This window comes from Saccopteryx leptura, chromosome 3, assembly GCF_036850995.1.
Source record: "Saccopteryx leptura isolate mSacLep1 chromosome 3, mSacLep1_pri_phased_curated, whole genome shotgun sequence".
In the NCBI taxonomy this organism is placed as follows: domain Eukaryota; kingdom Metazoa; phylum Chordata; class Mammalia; order Chiroptera; family Emballonuridae; genus Saccopteryx; species Saccopteryx leptura.
The window spans coordinates 365529652-365548664 of NC_089505.1; the positions used below are offsets into that span (position 1 = coordinate 365529652).

At 54.7% G+C, this 19013-nt stretch overlaps 1 protein-coding gene across 1 annotated transcript in view; it reads left to right on the forward strand.

Moving 5' to 3' along the window:
* TG (thyroglobulin) overlaps positions 1–18595 on the forward strand; it is a 228179-nt gene extending 209584 nt beyond the window's left edge. The window contains exons 40-43 of the mRNA XM_066372766.1: positions 1615–1722; positions 15157–15291; positions 16766–16956; positions 18451–18595. Coding sequence (XP_066228863.1) covers positions 1615–1722; positions 15157–15291; positions 16766–16956; positions 18451–18569 — 553 coding nt within the window. The 3' untranslated portion in view covers positions 18570–18595. The remainder of the gene's footprint in view (positions 1–1614; positions 1723–15156; positions 15292–16765; positions 16957–18450) is intronic.
* The last annotated feature ends 418 nt before the right edge of the window (positions 18596–19013 follow it).

Sequence of the window (19013 nt, forward strand, 5' to 3'; positions counted from 1 at the left end):
TTGCCTTTAACCAGATCCGTGGACTGTCTGTGCACAAGGCAAGAGCTGAGGTCTGAGGGAGGACAGCCAACCAAGGAGGGCTTCACTGTGGAGGCGGACTCCAGTCTTCCCTTAGCTCAAGCCCTCCTTCTGTCCTGGCCAGACTCAGGCCATGGCCGCCGTGCGCCTCCCCGCCTCCAGTCTCCTGGGCAATGCCCCTCCGCAGTGCTGGCAGTGTGTGGCATTCCCGGGTCCGCTCTCGCTCCTGTCCAGCTCACGGCTGTTCAGGGGAACCCGGTGGTCTTCATCTGCCCTTCCAGACCCTGACCACTGGCCCAACCTGCCTTACACTGGTCCTGCCCTACAGGACAGCTGAGGAGGAGGTAACTGTTCTCACTGAGGGACTTTCCTGGGTGTTAACATCTCTGCAAGGTGGGGCCCGGTTTTTAGCTGAGGAGGTGGAGAGTCAGAGATGCAGGCAGGACTGAGTGGGATTCACACCCCGGTGGGCCCAGGCCGGCCAAGCTGTGCCCGATCCTAGACAGGCTGGCCGCCTCTCCAGCGCACAGCTGTGCACGGCCCCATGCGGTAAGGGCCGCGGCGGTAAGCCGGGCCTCTGGAATTCATCCACATCACCCCACAGCGGGAGCAGGTCTGAAACTGCTCCACCTCCTCACTGGATATTTGAACTAGGAGATTCTTTGCTAGGGAGGGCTGTCCTGTGTATTGTAGGATGTTTAGCAGCATCCTGGGCCTCAGCCTCCTAAATGTTGGTAGAATCCTTTCCACCTCCAGCTCTGACAACCAAAAATGTCCCCAAACATTGTCAAATGTCCCCTGGGGATGGGGCATCCTGGTTGAGAGCCACTGGTTAAAAGTATCATACGCATGAAGCATCCTTGAGGTCTCTGTATGTATTTACTTTATTTTATTTTTAGGTGAGAGGAGGGGAGATAATGAGGCAGACCCCTGCATGCACCCCAGCCAGGATCCACCTGGAACCCCATCTGGGGCCAGTGCTCCAGTACTGAGCTATTTTTAGCACCTGAGGCTGTTGCACTCTGTCAGAGCGATCCTCACCGCCCAGGGCCACACTTGAACCAACAGAGCCACTGGCTGCGAGAGGGGAAGAGGGAGAGAAAGGGAAGAGAAAGAGGGGGAAGATGTAGATGGTTGCTTCTCCTGTGTGCCCTGACTGGGGATCGAACCTGGGACATCCGTATGCCAGGCTGACGCTCTATCCACTGAGCTACCAGCCACGACTGAGGTCTCTGTCTTTTAAAATACATACTTATTTTACGTTCTACTTCATAATATGTTGCATTTATTTTACCATAAAATGTTTTGCTACCAAATCTTTGATGTTCTGGGATGATGTTTGTCTCACAAGCCTCTTGATCCTAAGATGCATCACCATGGACACTGACGTGTGATCATGGCCGGCCATAAACCAGACTGGCCCACATGCCGGTCCCCCGCCTGTTCCATTGAGCCAGGGTGTGTTGTGTGCTCTCTGCAGGCCCGTGCAGAGCAGCTTGGTGACCGAGGGTCCCTGCCTGGGACTTGCACTTCCCAAGCACCGTTGTCCGTAGAGCTGTCTGTCACGAGACCCCTCCTCTGTCTTCCTTTCCCCAGGGACTACTTTATCACCTGCCCCGTGATTGACATGGCCAGCCGCTGGGCCCGGGGGGCCCGAGGGAACGTCTTCATGTACCACGCTCCCGAAAGCTACGGCCACGGCAGGTAAGGTGGCTGTGTGGCCACACCGGGTGTCGGCAGATGCAGGGAGTCTGGCCGGAGGTCCCTGTCACTGCTGCTCCTGTGGTTGACAGGACAACAGAGAAAAGAGGGCAGGACTGAGTACAGGTCCTGACTCAGTGACGTGAGACTCTGTGAGCCTCAGTGTCCTCGTCTGAAAAATGGGCACAATAGAAAGAGCCACTTTATTTCACAGATCGTAGGGAGGGAAGGGAAAATAAAGGATCTAGAAAGTGCCTTAGAATTGCACTATGAGCTCTCTACGGGGGAACCAGGCTGGGGAGGAGGCTCTAATTATCCGTGTTTCTGGCTCTGAACACTGACACCTCCACAGTGTACAAGGGGTTTCAGGCAACAAGAGAAATGTTTTGTTTGACACCTACTTTATGTACCCTTCTTACTTCCAGAGTAGGTAATGTACCTCATAATAAAATTCCAAGTGCAATAAAATTACCAAAATAGAAAAGAAAAACAGGAGGTACAAGGAAAGACAGCCCACCCACAGGAAGGGCAGGGCCACCAGCGGGCGTGGAATCTAGCCCTGCATTCCTCGGAAGCCGAGCAAGAAACGAACTAGAAGGAGAAGAGAACGGAGTTTGGTTCACAGTTCCATCAGCTGAGTCGCACTCAGCCCTCTAGTAAATATCCACAGGGGACACGGGGTCAAAGGTCAGAGTCCGAAAGATGCCAGAATCCGGTGTTTGATTTTTATCTGAGAGTGGGAGCCAGGATGCCCTGGGGAGCCAGGCCATCAGTCACCCACATCCGTGGTCTGTGTTCCGGGTGACAGGGTGTAAGAAGGCCAGCTTCACAGCTGGAGGTCGGGCCCCACCGCGCACCGGCTGACAGGGTGTAAGAAGGCCAGCTTCACAGCTGGAGGTCGGGCCCCACCGCGCACCGGCTGTGCAGTCCTGGGCCGGCCCCTGTGCCCGTCTGATGTTCAGTCTCCTCATCTACGAAATGAGGCTGAGCGTTGCCAAATTATCCAGCTCATAAATGGATTGAACCCGAGTTACCTTGTAACAGTACAAAGTTAACCTACATAATTTCTCATGGTCCCTAGAGTGGGCTGAATAATGACCGTCTAAAGATACCAGGCCCTCACCCGAGAACCTGTATGTGTTACCTTCTAAGGAAAAAGAGGCTTTGCAGATGTGATTAAGTTGAGGGCGGTGAAGTGGGAAATTCTCCAGGGTTATCCTGGGGGCCCCTGACTGCAATCACAAGTATTTTTCTAAGAGAGGCAGGGAGAGATTTTGCTACATGTAACCACGGAGGCAGGGACTGGAGTGAGGCACCCACAAGCCAAGGAAAGCCAGCCTCCATCACCAGGGCTAGAATAGCAGGACACGCCTTCCGCCCTGGAGCCTCCAGCAGGAGCACAGCCCTGCTGGCCGACACCTTGATCTGGGCTCAGTGAAACTGGTTTTGGACTCCTGGCCTCCTTAACTACAAGACAATGTTTTAAGCCACCAGTGTGTGTGTGTGTGGGGGGGGGTGCAATTCAACCCATAGGACCATCTTCTCTCAAGTACCAGAGACCTGAGCGTCAACGGCCCGAAGCGGGCTGTGTCAGACCTGGGGTTGGGGCGGTGGTCCTCACAGAGTCAGTCTGCAAACAAACTTTCATCACATCCTCTACCCCTCGTGGCCAGTGTGGGTTTCAGTGTTGCGGAATTGGGTCGTCACACCCTCCCGGGGTCCACAGAAAGGGCTCCCCTGCCCTGACCCAGGGAGCCTCCCTGGAAGGAAGCCACACTCATACATCAGACCCTTACAGAGTGTCTCCTGGGTCTTCACAGTCACCGTGCCACAGGGCCGATGACCTTCTGGCACAGAGAGGGACATGATAATTGTTCAGGACATCGTGATAGGCTCCTTGGGGCTCAGGTTTGCCATCAGCAAAATGGAGTGTGGAGTGGGAGGGGCCACACCCTCCGATTCCCCTCCCCCTGTGGAGCCCTGCCCCCAGGGCCCCCCGGGGAGGCCAGCGTGGTGGAGGGCCCAAGCTCCCGCCCCCTTCTCACTGTCTTATAACAGCACCAGGGGAAATGGAAAGGTTATGCAGTCTATGGAGGTATGAAAACTCAGTGGTCTCAGCAACCTTTAAGGTCCTTTCTAACTATCACATTCTGTCATTTTCGGAGGAACAGGGCATTGAGAGCCCCTGAAACATGATGGAGCCAGAGAGGGTGGTACGTGGATAGAGACAGAAGGTGCCCTGGTTAGAGCAGGGACTCTGGGCCGAGCACCTTGGTTAGAAACCCACTCCGACTCTTGTTAGCTCGATGACCTGGGTGTGTCACTTGCTTGGTGACCCAGCTTCTCCATCTGAAAAACTGGGAATAAGAATAGTGTGGCCACTTTGGAGGGTTACTGTGTGGTTAACTTGTATAACAGAGGGGTCCAGCAAATCATCGGTGCTAAGAGTGTCCTGTCCTTCTCGTCCGTCAGGAAGCGTTCCTTCCCGGACGCTGTCTGTCTGTCTCCTCTCCCCGCCACACTCGCAGGGTGGTGCCGTCGACGCCGTCGATGCTCGAGTCAATGAATGAATCGCAGAAACTAATGTAACTTCTTGGCAGGCTTCTCTTTGCTGCCAGGAACGCCACCTCCCCGGCTCTGCCCTGGAGCTGTCACGCCTCTCACTTATTTCTGGCTCAAACCTGCAGACTGAAAATATAAGTGTGGGCCTTACGCTTCCAGCCATCTGTCTCGTGCCTCCCAGTCTGTGTGAGCAGAGACAAGCTTTCCTGGCAGGGCGAGTGAGCAAAGCACAATAAATCACCGCGTTTCCACTGACTGTCGTTCACGAAGCACAGAAGAGTGTGGCTCTGTGACTGCTCCCTGAAGTTGACGGGCAAACTCAGCGAGGACAGACTTATTTTCAGTGGGGGGCAGGGGTAAGGCTCTTGGGATTAAAATTCTGCCCAGGCGCCATGTGGGACGTTGGACCACTCTTTAGTTTGGGGGGGGGGGAGGGTAGTGGCTCAGTGCAGTGGAAGAACACATTTTTTTGAGGCTAATTCCATCTATTCCACTTATGATTTCTCTGCGTTTGAGCAGGTTCCTGCACCTCAACTTTCTTCCCTATAAACTAGGTAGAGTTAGTTACACCTGCTTCGCAGTGTGAAGACTCGAGTCACTGGACGTTAACCCCCTTGCGTGTTGCAGCTGTTCGGTATTGGTTACTTTCCCTTTAGGAAAAATAAGGTTCTGAGAAGCAAAAACAATATTAAAATGACTAAAGAGGCAGCAATGTTCCATTTTTATAAATTTTCCCCGCCCGGGAAAACAAGGCCATAAATTCTAGATCGAAGACATTGTGTACACCACTGCATTTGCCTTCTAGACAGCTTCGTGCATTCCAGGGGCTTTTAACATTTCAGATTCAAAATATTCTCTTTCTAATTGATGGTCTTGGTGACTGTTGGAATTAGCAATCCAAAGAAAACACTAAGTGGCTGGATTCTTGAACTGGGTCCATTGGTCTGGCTACATCCTGTGCAATTAACAAGATTGCTTCCCATTAAAGATGGAAGTAAGTCATTTTCTGAAACTGGCCACCCCAACCTCATGATAGACAAAAGCTTGTCATATACATCCTCTTCAACAGGGATGCAGCAGAGATTGACCTGCTGCCTTCTGCACCCCAGATCCTCTTCCGGATGCTAGAGATGGAACAGCTGGTGGCACAGCCTCTTAGCAGTACAACTACAGTCAGAGAGGGGGGCTGATGAGTGTGTACGGGTGGGCTGCAGAGAGAGACAACACACACACAAACAAGCAGAGTGAATTCAGGTAACTGCCCTAGGAAGGGGAAAGTGGAAAGGCTTGGCATGTCCGAGGATGAAGAAGGAAGCCAGGACCTGGAGTCTACTGAAGAGAAGGGAAGGGAAGGGATTGGAGATTCGGGGGGAAAAAAGACAAGCTCTTGTAGTTCACATAGGAGTTTGTAAACAATGGCAGGCAAAAAGGTAGTATTTTATCTGAGTCTGATGGAAAGGCACTGGAGTTTTTTGAGAGGACATGGTATACAGAAGGCACGCCGGTCTTTTCTTTCCCATTCAAAGCACGGCTCTCTGAAAGCCAAGGGCTTTTTTGTTTTTGTTTGGTTTTAATAAAAGGTAGCATAGAAACCCTGTTTTCCCATGCAATGGTCGGTTAGTTCATCAGAAAAGCCAACTGAAATGGGAACTCATGGTAAATGAATAAGATAGGTATAGACCTCAACATTTCATTTTAATGCTAAGACATAGAAACACGTCCCATTGGCATTGTCGGTGCCGGGTCAAAGGCTTGAGCAGGTCAATGCTGTTTGGAGAGCTCCCTTTGAATTTCTTACAAAACCGTACACATAATGCAGGGTTCATGACCGCCAGTGCTGCTTTCGGGAAAGTAGGGCATCCACATGATATGTGCTTAAGCTCTGTAATTACAACAACCAACACAACCGGCGTAAACAGCAGGTTGGAGACAAACACAGTTGGCTCTGGGTAAACACTGAACTTCCTGGTGAGAACAGACGCTCCGGGCCAGGAAAGTTCAGCCTTTTCTGAGGGAATGAAAGGTCTAGGTTATTCTGGCAAGGCCACGGTAAGCTTCCACGGCACTGCCGAACCATAAACCATCCAGCCCCGCTGGGCTTCAGGGGATTACGGAAATATTGCGAGTATTTCACTTTGGGGGGCTGGGGGTGGATCATAGTATTTTAACTAAATTAGGGAGCTCTCTTTTTTTAAAGAATTGTGTTGTGAATCCTTTTGTAGAACAGAAGCCATTTGTCCATTGATTCACGGGCAGGATTTGAATTTCTGCATGTTAGCTGTGCCCAAGGAGAGCATACCAATAGGTTTCTATGTGCAGAAGTGAGTTCACAAAGCCCCGGCCCTCAAAGTAAGAGCCTGGGAAGCAGGAGGGTTTTCACTGCTCCTTGTCCCTAATTTCCTCTGGAGGAAGTTCTCCAGCGATGCCAGCTAGAGATAAACAAGGGGAGTATATTTTATGAGGATAAGGTCAACGAACTTCCTTCTACAGATAGAATAGGGGAAGAAGTTTCTAGAACAACAGTCCCCCAAGTCAGTCCAATCAGATGGGCTGGAGCAAAGGGTCTTCCCTCAGCATAAGCCTCTTGAGCCCATCATCCTTAGAAGAAAGATGCTACCCACTCTCTCTTCTCACCCCCAGGGGAGCCCAGCTCACCCCATCTTCCCAGTCCAGGTCATTGTGTCAGCATGGCCAGGTCAAGTGCTTTCCTTTGATGACACCATCGCAGCCCCTGTGCTCTCGGATTAGCCCCCAGTGTCCGTGAATGAGGGGCCCTCATGCTGGACAGAGTTCAGATCAGGGGCTGGTACAGCAAATGATCTCTGAGTGTGGCTCTCGGCCTTGGGCTCGCCGGAATGTGGGCTGGGGCCCTGCATGCCCACATCGGCAGGATGTAAGGCGAGTGGGGTGGCTGGTGTATCAGGGAGGGGGCGTTATTTAAAAAGAACCAACCTCTGTCTTCCCCGGACGACTGCTGCGACCCTGTGATGTGTCATTTTTATTCTCCCATCACTCCAGGAATGGTTCTAAAAGCAAGGCAGCTTGCAAACTGCCTGCCTCAGAAATGGCCCATGTCCCTTGTCCCCTTTATGATGTGGCCCTCCGTCCCTCTGGCCTCAGTTCTCACACCTTTCACAGAATCTGAGCCTAAAGGATCTTAATGAGCCTGTAATTTTGTGGCTCCACAACTTTTGGTCTTCCTGAACCAGGAGAACTCCCAACTTCACTTTGCAGAATGGTGGCCTTCTCAGTACGATGCCTGAGGCCCAGAGTGCAGGGGGCCCTGTTCCCTGTCACAGCAGCTCTGCATGCGGCCACCCTGCCCCCACCTGCCCCCAGCCCAGTCACACCTCCCTGTCCCCGTCTCCATACAAAGCACAGAACCCACTCTACACCGTCACAGGCACTGAGTCTTTACCCAACCCCCCCCCCCCGTTCCCACGGGCTAACCCCCTACCCCTGCTTGGAGGCCTGAGCCCACTGACTCCTCTCTGAGGCCCACTGACTCCTCTCTGAGGCCCACGGACTTCTCTCCATTTCCTGGCCTGAAGCAAATGGTATCACTCTTCTTTCTCCTCTGATGGCACTTTGTAAATATTTTTATCATTTACTGTCTATCTGTCTATCATACAGCTCACGGCGCTTAATTTTTTTTATTTTTTTTTATTTTTAACGTTGGCTTCTTTGCATTTCCTGTTAGACTGTGAGCTCCATGCCAGGATGACTGATTTACTCCGCTTTCGTCCCCAGCACCCATTCAGAGCACGACCCACAGAAAGCACTCGGCAAGCATGGCTTGAGTACGACCTAGTTCTGACATCCATCCTCCGTCCTCCCCGAACAATATTCACATCCTGAAACTGCACATACACGGTCATCCCTCAAGCTCTGTGGCTGGTCAGTTCTTCCCACGGCCTGGCTAATTGTCACATACGTCACCAGCATCAGCAAGGCTTCCTTGGGTGGCGATTTGTAAGTTTAAAGGGATGTCCCCCCCCCCCCCCGCCCCGCTCCCTCTGTGAGCATCTGACGATACCACACAGGCGGCTGAATAGGGCTGATCAGACCCCTTTTACAAATAGAAACCCCGAACCTCAGCACATCAGAGGCGGACGTGGGGTGGGCCAAGCTGACTCAGCTTGAGCAGAGAGCTGCCCTGGGCCCCACGCCCGCACGTGACAATGAGAAGATCCAGACCTGTTCTGAGCTCAGGACAAGTTAACTGTCCGATTTGAGAAAATCTGACTCGAGTATTATGACCAGAGACAGCAAATGACGACTAAAAGCTAAGTACAACCAGCAGGACCACACACTAGCAAGACTGCAGTGGGTTTACGAATCTGATTTATCGGCGATCAAACCCGGCTCAATGCGAAGAAGCCAAATCGATATGCTTGGACCCTCCGCCCCCTGCCCCCGGCTTCAAACATCCAGCTGTCCTGTTTCTCCCTTTACCTTATCAGGCCCTGAGGTCTTCTTTCATGTCTCCTTCTGCTGATGCTGCAGCCAGATCCCCTCTTCTTCTTGCAGAGGGTCCTGGGACCCTGACTCAGGGCCCAGGCTCACTGAAGGCTTGGTCCCCCGCTCCCAAATGCCTTCATCCAAGGTTCCCAGTATCTGCCCCTCCTCCAGATGTCTGCCTTAAACGGCTCAAAATAACTCCAGCATTCTGATAAAGATCAGCCCTGCTAAGGAAAAAACAAAACAGCAGTCTTCATACATAACAGGCTTTCAGATTAAACACATCAGATAGGCAGGAATGCCAGACCTTGTCCCCCAGAGCGATGCTCTGTATCCTTCCGGGGTCACAGGCAGTGATGGGCTGGCGCCGGCTCGTACCAGGTCACGAGAGCCAATGTGCATGTCTTTTCCCAGCAACATGTTCCATGACAGCACATGGGTAATCTGAAACTGTCTGTGGCGGGAGTATTTACACCATGGAAATTGGCAGGTGCTACAAAGGAGGACTTCTCATCCCGTGCCGCAAAGCCAGCTGGGAAACGTCCACCGGCAGACCTTTGGCACAGATCTTCTTAAGAATGTGATGAGAGCTCACCTCACCCAAGAGAGAGAGGGACATACACAGTTTCACACCACTTCCCACATGTCACAGAACTCATGGTCTTCTGAAACCCTGGAATGGAAACCCCAGGTTAAAGACCCCTGTCATTCTTAAACATTCAGGTGTTTCTCACAGAGAACATGGAAAAATAAATGGACATGTGAGCCAGAAACCAGGCCAGAGATTTGAAATATTTTATTGCAAAACCTCATTTAATGTTTGGAAGCATGATGGTGACACCATTTTACAGATAGCGACCCTTGAGGCCCAGAGAGGTTGTGTGTCTCGTCCAAGATTTCACAGATACTAAGCGACCAAGCTGGGATCTGAACTGAGGACTCATGTCTTTAAGCTTGTTCTCTGTTAATTTGAAAGGCAGCTTTCCTTGGAAGAAGAGTGGACAGGCTGAATAATGACCCCTCAAAATGCACATGTCCTAATCCCCCAAACTGTGACTGTATTACCTTACGTGGCAAAGCGACCTGGCAGATGTGATCAAGGTGAAAGACTCTGAGGTAGGACATTGTCCAGGATATCCAAACGGGGCCAATCTAATGACACGGGTCCTCCGAAGTGGAAGAGGGAGGCAGAGGAAAATGTCAGAGAGACGGGTGTGCAAAGGACTTGACTGGCTGTTGCTGACTTTGAGGACAGAGGGAGGGGACGGTGGATGGTGGCCCCCAGGCGCTGAGAATGGCCTCCAGTCTACAGCCAGGGAGAAAACAGGAACCTGGGTCCTCCATCTCCAAGAACTGAGTGCTGTTTCCACCCCCCGTGAGGAGGCCAGTCTGTCCCCAGGGCCAGAAGAAATGAAACCTGCTGACACCTTGATCTCAGCCCAGCGGGACCCGTGCCGGACTGTAGAACCTCAGAAACCGGAAGTACATGTGTGTGTTATTTGACGCTACCACATCTGTGGTGACCTCTTAGGGCAGCGGGAAAACAAACAGCACTTTCCCTGGCTGGCTTTTTCCCTTCCACCCGCTGCAAGAGGAAGGCGCAGGCCCTTTCTGGTGGGACAGCAGCAGGGTCCCCGCTCCACTGCTTCCCTGGTTTCTCTGCAGCCGGACCCCAGGGGGCAGCCTTGGAGGAGGTGTGGACGCCAGCAAGACCAGTGGGGTCGCTGGTGGGGAAAACCAGGCAATGAGGCCAGGACAGGGGTGTGGGACACGGGTGTGTGTGTGTGTAGGGGGTTGACAGGGTGTGTGTGTGTGTGTGTGTGTAGGGGGGTTGACGGTGTGTGTGTGTGTGTGTAGGGGGGTTGACAGGGTGTGTGTGTGTGTAGGGAGGTTGACAGGATGTGTGTGTGTGTGTGTGTAGGGGGGTTGACGGTGTGTGTGTGTGTGTGTGTGTAGGGGGGTTGACGGGTGTGTGTGTGTGTGTGTGTGGAGGGGGTTGACAGGGTGTGTGTGTATGTGTAGGAAGGTTGGCAGAGTGTGTGTGTGTGTGTAGGAGGGGTTGGCAGGGTGTGTGTGTGTGTGTGTGGAGGGGGGTTGACGGTGTGTGTGTGTGTGTGTGTGTGGAGGGGGGTTGACGGTGTGTGTGTGTGTGTGTGGAGGGGGTTGGCAGGGTGTGTGTGTGTGTGTGTGGAGGGGTTGGCAGGGTGTGTGTGTGTGTGTGTGGAGGGGGTTGGCAGGGTGTGTGTGTGTGTGTGTGGAGGGGTTGGCAGGGTGTGTGTGTGTGTGTGGAGCGGTTAGCAGGGTGTGTGTGTGTGTGGAGGGGGTTGGCAGGGTATGTGTGTGTGTGTGTGTGTGTGGAGGGGTTGGCAGGGTGTGTGTGTATGTGGAGGGGTTGACAGGGTGTGTCTGTGTGTGTGGAGGGGGTTGGCAGGGTGTGTGTGTGTGGTGTGTAGGGGGGTTGACAGGGTGTGTGTGTGTGTGTGGAGGGGGGTTGACGGGTGTGTGTGTGTGTGTGTGTGTGGAGGGGGTTGGCAGGGTGTGTGTGTGTGGTGTGTAGGGGGGTTGACAGGGTGTGTGTGTGTGTGTGGAGGGGGGTTGACGGGTGTGTCTGTGTGTGTGGAGGGGGTTGACAGGGTGTGTCTGTGTGTGTGGAGGGGGTTGGCAGGGTGTGTGTGTGTGTGTGGAGGGGTTGGCAGGGTGTGTGTGTGTGTGTGTAGGGGGGTTGACAGGGTGTGTGTGTGTGTGTGGAGGGGATTGGCAGGGTGTGTGTGTGTGGTGTGTAGGGGGGTTGACAGGGTATGTGTGTGTGTGTGTGTGTGTGTGGAGGGTGTTGGCAGGGTGTGTGTGTGTGTATGTGGAGGGGTTGGCAGGGTGTGTGTGTGTGTGTGTGGAGGGGTTAGCAGGGTGTGTGTGTGTGTGGAGGGGGTTGACAGGGTGTGTCTGTGTGTGTGGAGGGGGTTGGCAGGGTGTGTGTGTGTGGTGTGTAGGGGGGTTGACAGGGTATGTGTGTGTGTGTGTGGAGGGGTTGGCAGGGTGTGTGTGTGTGTGTGTAGGGGGGTTGACAGGGTGTGTGTGTGTGTGTGCAGGGGGGTTGACGGGTGTGTGTGTGTGTGTGTGTAGGGGGGTTGACAGGGTGTGTGTGTGTGTGTGGAGGGGGGTTGACGGGTGTGTGTGTGTGTGTGTGGAGGGGGGTTGACGGGTGTGTGTGTGTGTGTATGTGGAGGGGGGTTGGCAGGGTGTGTGGGGGGCAGAGGGGTTGGCAGAGCAGGCCTTGGAAGCAGAGGGAGCTCAGCTCAGCCCTGGCATCGCTGCTGAACAGTTACGGGGCTCTGGCCAGAACACAGCCTCTCGGAGCCCATGTTGCCTCCAGGGTGCAAACGAAGCTCATTGCTCCAATAATGCCTGTTTACAGGGACCTTGCGATGATAGGGGTGACGGGGATTTATGAACTACCCGTGCAGGTTTTGGTGAGAGACGGTGTTTACAGCCCGGTTACGTCGTCTCCCTGGCGCTTTTATCCTTCATGTTCCCTCTTCCTTACGGATCTTTAAACACCGTTAAGAACTCGGTGTTTATGAAGCTAGTGACCCTCAGTCCACTGCCCACAGGTACACGGACGATGAAATGTGGGCTCTGGGACACTCAGCGTTGAACCTGGGCTCCCTGGGCCTCCGGCCGGTCGCCTCACCTTTCGGGGCCTTGCTGGGGTCATCGCCTGGAAAACAGGCGGGCGGTGGCACTCGCTTCCCCGCCGGTCCTGAGTGTTGGTGGCTAGAGGCCTACATGGTGCCTGGCCCGTCCTGGGTGCTCAGGACACGATGGCCGGGGTCAGGCACTGGGCAGGGCTGGCGTTGAAATAGGTCGACTTGGCAGCCGCCAAATCCGGCTCTTTTCTGAGCTGGACCATGCACTGCCGGCACTGGGCAGGGGACTTCGCTCTTCCGGCCCCGGGAGCTCACCGATGATGACACGGCCGCTTCCTGCTTTCCTCTCTGGCATGAAGTACAGCTTATGGCTCTCAGGGCATCCGGGGTGCTGGACGATGGTGCCCTCTGGCTCTTAGTCCCCTCGTCCTGACCGAACGCTGCTGGACCTGTAGAGATCACAGGTCTCCTCGCCCTCCCGTGGTGACTGCCAGTGCCGGGGCCCCACCGTGACACAGTACTAACGATTACCATCGTAATACATGGCACTGCTAAAAACAGTGGTTTTAACTAGCTTCCACGTGCCATGACTAAGTTGGTCTGCTATTTCATGACCGGGAAACAGATATGAAGGAGTCAGATGACTCATCCAGTTACACGGGCCGTCAGTGACCGAGCTGGGTCTCAGCTGAGTGACTCAGTCATGTGTTTCCTTCCATGCCCTGCTGCCCGTCACGTGTCCATCAGAGGGATTTCAGCTCTGTGTCCTTCAGGAGTTCCCAGGCTGAGCTGGTACCCGGTCATCGGGCCCCAGCCGCGGCCCCGCTGGTCACCGCCGTTGCTAGCCTTTCCCAGGTGGGGGTGGGGGGGGGAGGGTAGCAGCAGTGAGTTGCTGTGAGTCAGAGCCAGGGCCACACTGGGTACTCACAAAGCCCCTGCTTCGTGGTCACTTACCCTCCATGCGAACTGCTTTTATCTGGGAACCACCGGGTCTGAGCCTCTTCCCAGGACGTCTCTCCACGGAGCACATCTGCCCGTCGTAGCAGCATGGATGAGACTCGCTGGTGACTAGTGTGCCCTGGTCGGAGTGGCCGCTGTCACCTGAAGGACAGTGGTTGCATCAGGAGGGAGGAAGGGCAGAGCCCTCTGCATTCACCTTTTGAGTGCCTGCTCTGTACACTGTCTTGTTCCGATCTTCACAGCAGCCGTGCGGAGCAGGTGTTTAAACCCCCACTCCATAGACACGCAGCAGGGTGTCAGGGAGGCCCAGTGACTTGCCAGAGGTCACCCAGCTGGGAAGTGGAGGGAGGAGCCATGCCCCTGGCCCCTTTGTTAGCATCATGCTTTCTAGCAACACTCCTGACCTGGCTCTCCTGTTCAACTTACTGTGTGTCCCCGGGTGAATCGGGAAACCTCTCTGGACCCTGTTTTCCTCGTCTGAAAAATGAGAGGTTGGCCCGTGACATAAGTTGGGGTTGACTACAAAGTCAGAGAACACAGTCTCTACACAAGAGCACCTCAGTCAGACCCCAAGGGCAAATTCAGGGGGCTCCCAACACCCCCTGCAGCTTGACCATTCGCTAGGAAGACACACAGAGCTCACGGAAAGCTGCTCTGCTCGTGGCGATGGCTGTCGCAGGGAAGGACATGGACAAAGTCCAGCCGGGTGCAGAGCAGCAGAGCTCAGAGCCCGGGAGCTCCCGACACGAAGCTCCCTCGGCCTCTCTGGTAGAATTAGGAGGGGTGGCTCTCTCGACACTGATGAGTGACAGTACACACTGAGTAGTGCCAGCGGAGAGACTCACCCAAACTTGGTGTGCAGAGGTTTCATTGGGGCCTCGTTACATATGCACGATTGATTGATTGGCTGGTTGGTTGGTTGGACGGTCCATGTGATTAATTTCAGTCTCCAAGTTGACCGATACTGTGTGACCCAGGTCCTCCATCCTAAGTCCCCCACCCTCTGACTCTAAAGCGTGGACACATTTACCAGACAACCCAGTGTGGCTAGCCTTTGCCCTAAACAAAGATAGTCCCATCAGGGATGACACAGATTACCTCCCAGACGCTCAAGACAAAGGCCAGACCTCTCTTTGGGAAAAGCCAAATTCTTTACTGTCCCACTAAAAAGCCCCCCGCCCCAGCTCCGACACTCTATCACATTCCCCAGGTTCCCGCCCAGGGCCCCAGGCGCCACTGGGCTGGTCTCTCCAGGGCCGGCTCCAGCTCAGTCCATTCAAGCCACTTGTCCGGCCTCCAGATCCCTATCCCCTCCCACTCGGTCACAGGTACAGTTACTGACCCGCAGTTATGTGCCAGGTACTGCACTAGGGCTGGCTACGCAGATAAATGGCAACCTTGAGGAGCCGTGAGCGTGCAAGCCAGCCATGAACACGGGCTGGCCCAGGGAAGGGGCTAGAAACACAGGCTGTGTCACACACGGATGTCCGATTGCTATTGTAGGCATCATGGTTGGAATATGGTCAAAAGAACGTTCTCTTGGGAAACGGCTTATAGCCTTGTTTCCGGAGACCTAAGTGCTCAGCATTTAAGGGTAGATGTGCCCCAGATGTGCCACAGATGTGCCCCAGGGGGGCCATGGGCAGAAGGGTCCAGCCGACTCTCACCTCCACTGAGCACCAAAGAGGAAGCCTCAACGTAGACCGATGTCTTCATGGGGGAGGAATGTTGGGTGTTGGCTCCTTTGGTTTTTCCTGTGGTTTATCATTCCTTTAACTTGGCTTCTCCTCCTTCCCCTGTGTTGTCGCAGCCTGGACTTGCTGGCCGACGTTCGGTACGCCTTTGGGCTGCCCTTTCACCCAGCCTACGAGGGTCAATTCACGCCGGAGGAGAAGAGCGTGTCCCTGAAAGTCATGCAGTTCTTTTCCAACTTCGTCCGATCGGGGTGAGTGGGCCCCGCGTGCCTGGCGGCTGGCGCTGTGCACCGCCGCCCCCACTCCAAACACAAGCCCCCGTGCGCAGCGACGGACGCCCCCTTGCGCCCCTAGATCGCGCAGCCACCTGCCCCGGGGCCCCCTGTCTCAGTCTCCCCCTTCCAGCCAGAGCTACCTTGCGCAGTTTCAACGACGCACTCCCTTGTTCAATCACAGTTGACGGCCCTCGACCGGGGTTTCTCGACCTCGGCACAGTTGACACTGTGGTGGGGACTGTCCTGGGCTTCGTGGGCTGTTTGACTGCCTCTCTGGCGTCCACCTCACCCCCAGCCCAGTTGTGGGAACCGCAGATATCTTGGACAGTGTCAAATGTCCCCTGGCCGGCAAAGTCACCTCAAGTTGAGAACTAGTGTTGGATTATCAAATCAAGTGAGACTACCCAAGGCCGGTCATTATCTACTGCTGGCCTCCCCATCACACACGTCCAGTCCAGCCCAATTAGCATGACAACTGTTCCCGCCTCCCAAGTGCCCCTCCCCCACCCCGCTCTTTCCACCCGCGGTCCACCTAACTGCCCGGACCCCCAGGCCAGGCGTACATTGATCACCTAGTACGGCACTAGGTCCCCAGAAAGGCAAAAGGTAAAAAAAGTCATGGTTCAGCTATAAGCTACTGACAGTCTGAAACAGAAAACCCAGCCATAGTTAAAAGCAGGACAAAGCAGAACGTGAGACAGAATTTGGGGGGAGTTAAGTGGGAAGACGTGTCTTTTCATCTGGAATTTGAAAGTGTCTCGCTGAGGAAGCACCGTTGAAGCCAGGCCCTGGAGGATGGACGGGACGTTCAGGCCGACCAGGGACAGAGGGCGCTCGGGAGACGGGCGTGTGAGGGCGAAGGCGGGCGTGGGAAACACTCCTGGTGTGGGGAAGGTCCGGGGGTCTGCGCAGCTGCAGTGCGGCTGCATGGGCGGGGCCATGTTGGGACAGGGACTCAGACAGCAAGTCTGAGAAGGAGCCTGCGTCTGAGAGGACGTGACGTCCCCTTCCCAAAGGAAGCTGACCTGTAGGGGACCTGTAGGGAAGCTGACCTGTAGGGGACAGACCCACCCTCCCACCCGGGCCTTGGACCAACAAAGACATCCCGGAGACTGGCGATGGTGTCCAGGCAAAGGGTCACCAGGACAGGAAGGGGCACGGTGGCCTCCTGAGCGCTCAGAAACCTGGAAGGTCAACGCCAGGTCCTGAGTGATGTTGCTGGGTCATGAACTCACGTATTCCCCTTCTAGAAATGGCCTGAGAGCGTGAGTCAGGGGCCTTGACACCCTCAGCCCTTTCGTGACCCAGCACCCAGCAGTTCAGCCCCGCTCTGCCCCCTGGAGATGTGCACCCTGGTCCTCAGAGACCGCGTGCGACTGGAAGCGAGCCCAAGGGACGAAAGGAAGGATCAGGTTCCCCCATGGAGTTCTGTTCTTCTCGTTTTCCCCAGAAATCCCAACTACCCTCATGAGTTCTCGCGGAAAGCGCCTGAATTTGCAGTCCCCTGGCCTGCCTTTGTCCCTGGGGCCCACGGAGAAAGCTACAAGGAGCTCAGCGCCCAGCTCCTCAATCGACGGGGCCTGAAGAAGGCTGACTGCGCGTTCTGGTCCAAGTACATCCGGTCCTTGAAGGCTTCTGCAGGTAGGGGAGCCCGGGGCGGCGGGGGTGGGCGGGCAGCCAGCTGGTCCTCATGTTTACTGCCTGTGCCGTGTGTTTGGCCTTGCTGAGCGCCCTGAGCCGCTGGGTCACCGGGGCGCCTTGCTGAGCGCCCTGAGCCGCTGGGTCACCGGGGCGCCTTGCTGAGCGCCCTGAGCCGCTGGGTCACCGGGGCGCCTTGCTGAGCGCCCTGAGCCGCTGGGTCACCGGGGCGCCTTGCTGAGCGCCCTGAGCCGCTGGGTCACTGGGGCACCATCAGCACAGTTCTATCCCATGGGGAGCTTGCATCTGGGGGCTCTTCTTTGTCAAGGGCCTGCTGTTCTGAGGGGGCAGGAGGGACAGTGAGAGAGAGAGAGGACATTGTGGGGGGGGGCAGGAAGGGCTGTGGGACAGTTCAGTGGGGGGCCAGCCTGCTCCCTTGAGATGAGCAGGGAAGGTAGGACCTTGAGCCTCATCCTTGCTGCCCTTGAAGGGCAGGTAAACCATCTTGGGGACTGAGTTCTAGCCAGGGGAGAGGTGGGCATTCTACTTCTTCCTGTTGAAAAGGACTTCCTGTCAAAGACAACTTCCTGTTGAAGAGAACTTTCTGTTGAAGAGGTGTTAAGGAGAGAAAAGGAACCATAGTAAGGCACAAGTAATATGGAGATAAATACAGTGCCCTTAAAGAAGCTTCCAAGGGTGAGGGAGGGAGTGACGTAACCCGGAGAACATTCTTCAGCTTTCCTGGTGCCATGGTGGACGTCTGCCCCAAAGCTGGGGCTGGACAAGGCCTCCCAGGGAGGTGGGGCTGGGGCCGAGTCTTCTTTTAGAATGACAGGAGTTCTTTATGCAAAGACCAATAGGGAGTGGAGCATTCAACAGGGGAATGACCTGCCTGACTAGGCAGTGGCGCAGTGGATAGAGCCTTGGACTGGGATGCGGAGGACCCAGGTTCGAGACCCCGAGGTCGCCAGCTTGAGCGCGGGCTCATCTGGTTTGAGCAAAAAGCTCGCCAACTTGGACTCAACGTCGTTGGATCAAGCAAGGGGTTACTCGGTCTGCTATAGCCCCACGGTCAAGGCACATATGAGAAAGCAGTCAATGAACAACTAAGGTGTCTCAATGTGCAACGAAAAACTAATGATTGATGCTTCTCATCTCTTCATTCCTGTCTGTCTGTCCCTGTCTATCCCTCTCTCTGACTCTCTCTTTGTCTCTGTAAAAAAACAAACAAACAACAGGGGAATGACCTTGTCCAACATGTTTTAGACCCTCAACTCTGCTCTTACCTTCTGAGACTAAGAGGCTCTCTGTTGATGAAATCGAGTCCTGTTACATCCTTCACATGTCCCTACTGCCAGGTGACCTAAAAATGCCCCTCTGTAGGACGTTAGTGGGGAACGCCCATCAGAGGCTGGGGTTTCTCCACGTCCAAGACAAAGAGAGGAGGGAGGAAAAGTCCAGATCTGAATTAGACCAGCCTTGCCCCTCATGTTTCAGATGAAGCCAAGGACGGGCTGGCAGTGGGCAGTGAGGAGGAGAACCAGCTGGCTGGCTCTGGCCCAAGAGAAGACCTCCTGGATCTCCCGGGTCCAGGCTCCAAGAGCTACAGCAAGTGACCAACCCCTGAGACCTTCGCCTGCCCTGCCAACCCCACCCCAGGCTGCCACCTGGGCACCTTGTTCTCTAAAATAGCCACTAGCTTTCAATAAAGTACCCACATGCACTGAAACATTGGTGACTGTGGTTTGTTCATGCACGACCATCCTTAGGAGATGCCAAACTAGGCCGTACAATCTTCTCTTAAGTATCTTTCTGGGCTTTGAATCCCAGGCTCCTCCTTTCTTCCCACGGATATTTCTGTAGCATCCTCTGCAGACCAGGCTCCGTGCTGGGTGCTGGGTAGCAAGAACCCTGCGCTCCAGGCGGAGAGACGAACAGGTGAGCAGAGGGGGCACGGGATATGGGGATCCGTGCCCCAGAGTCCTACCTACGTGTTAGGAAGGATTCTCTTGTGAAAGTTCTAGAAAGGAGGTAAGAGGCCAACTAGGCTGGCGCAATAT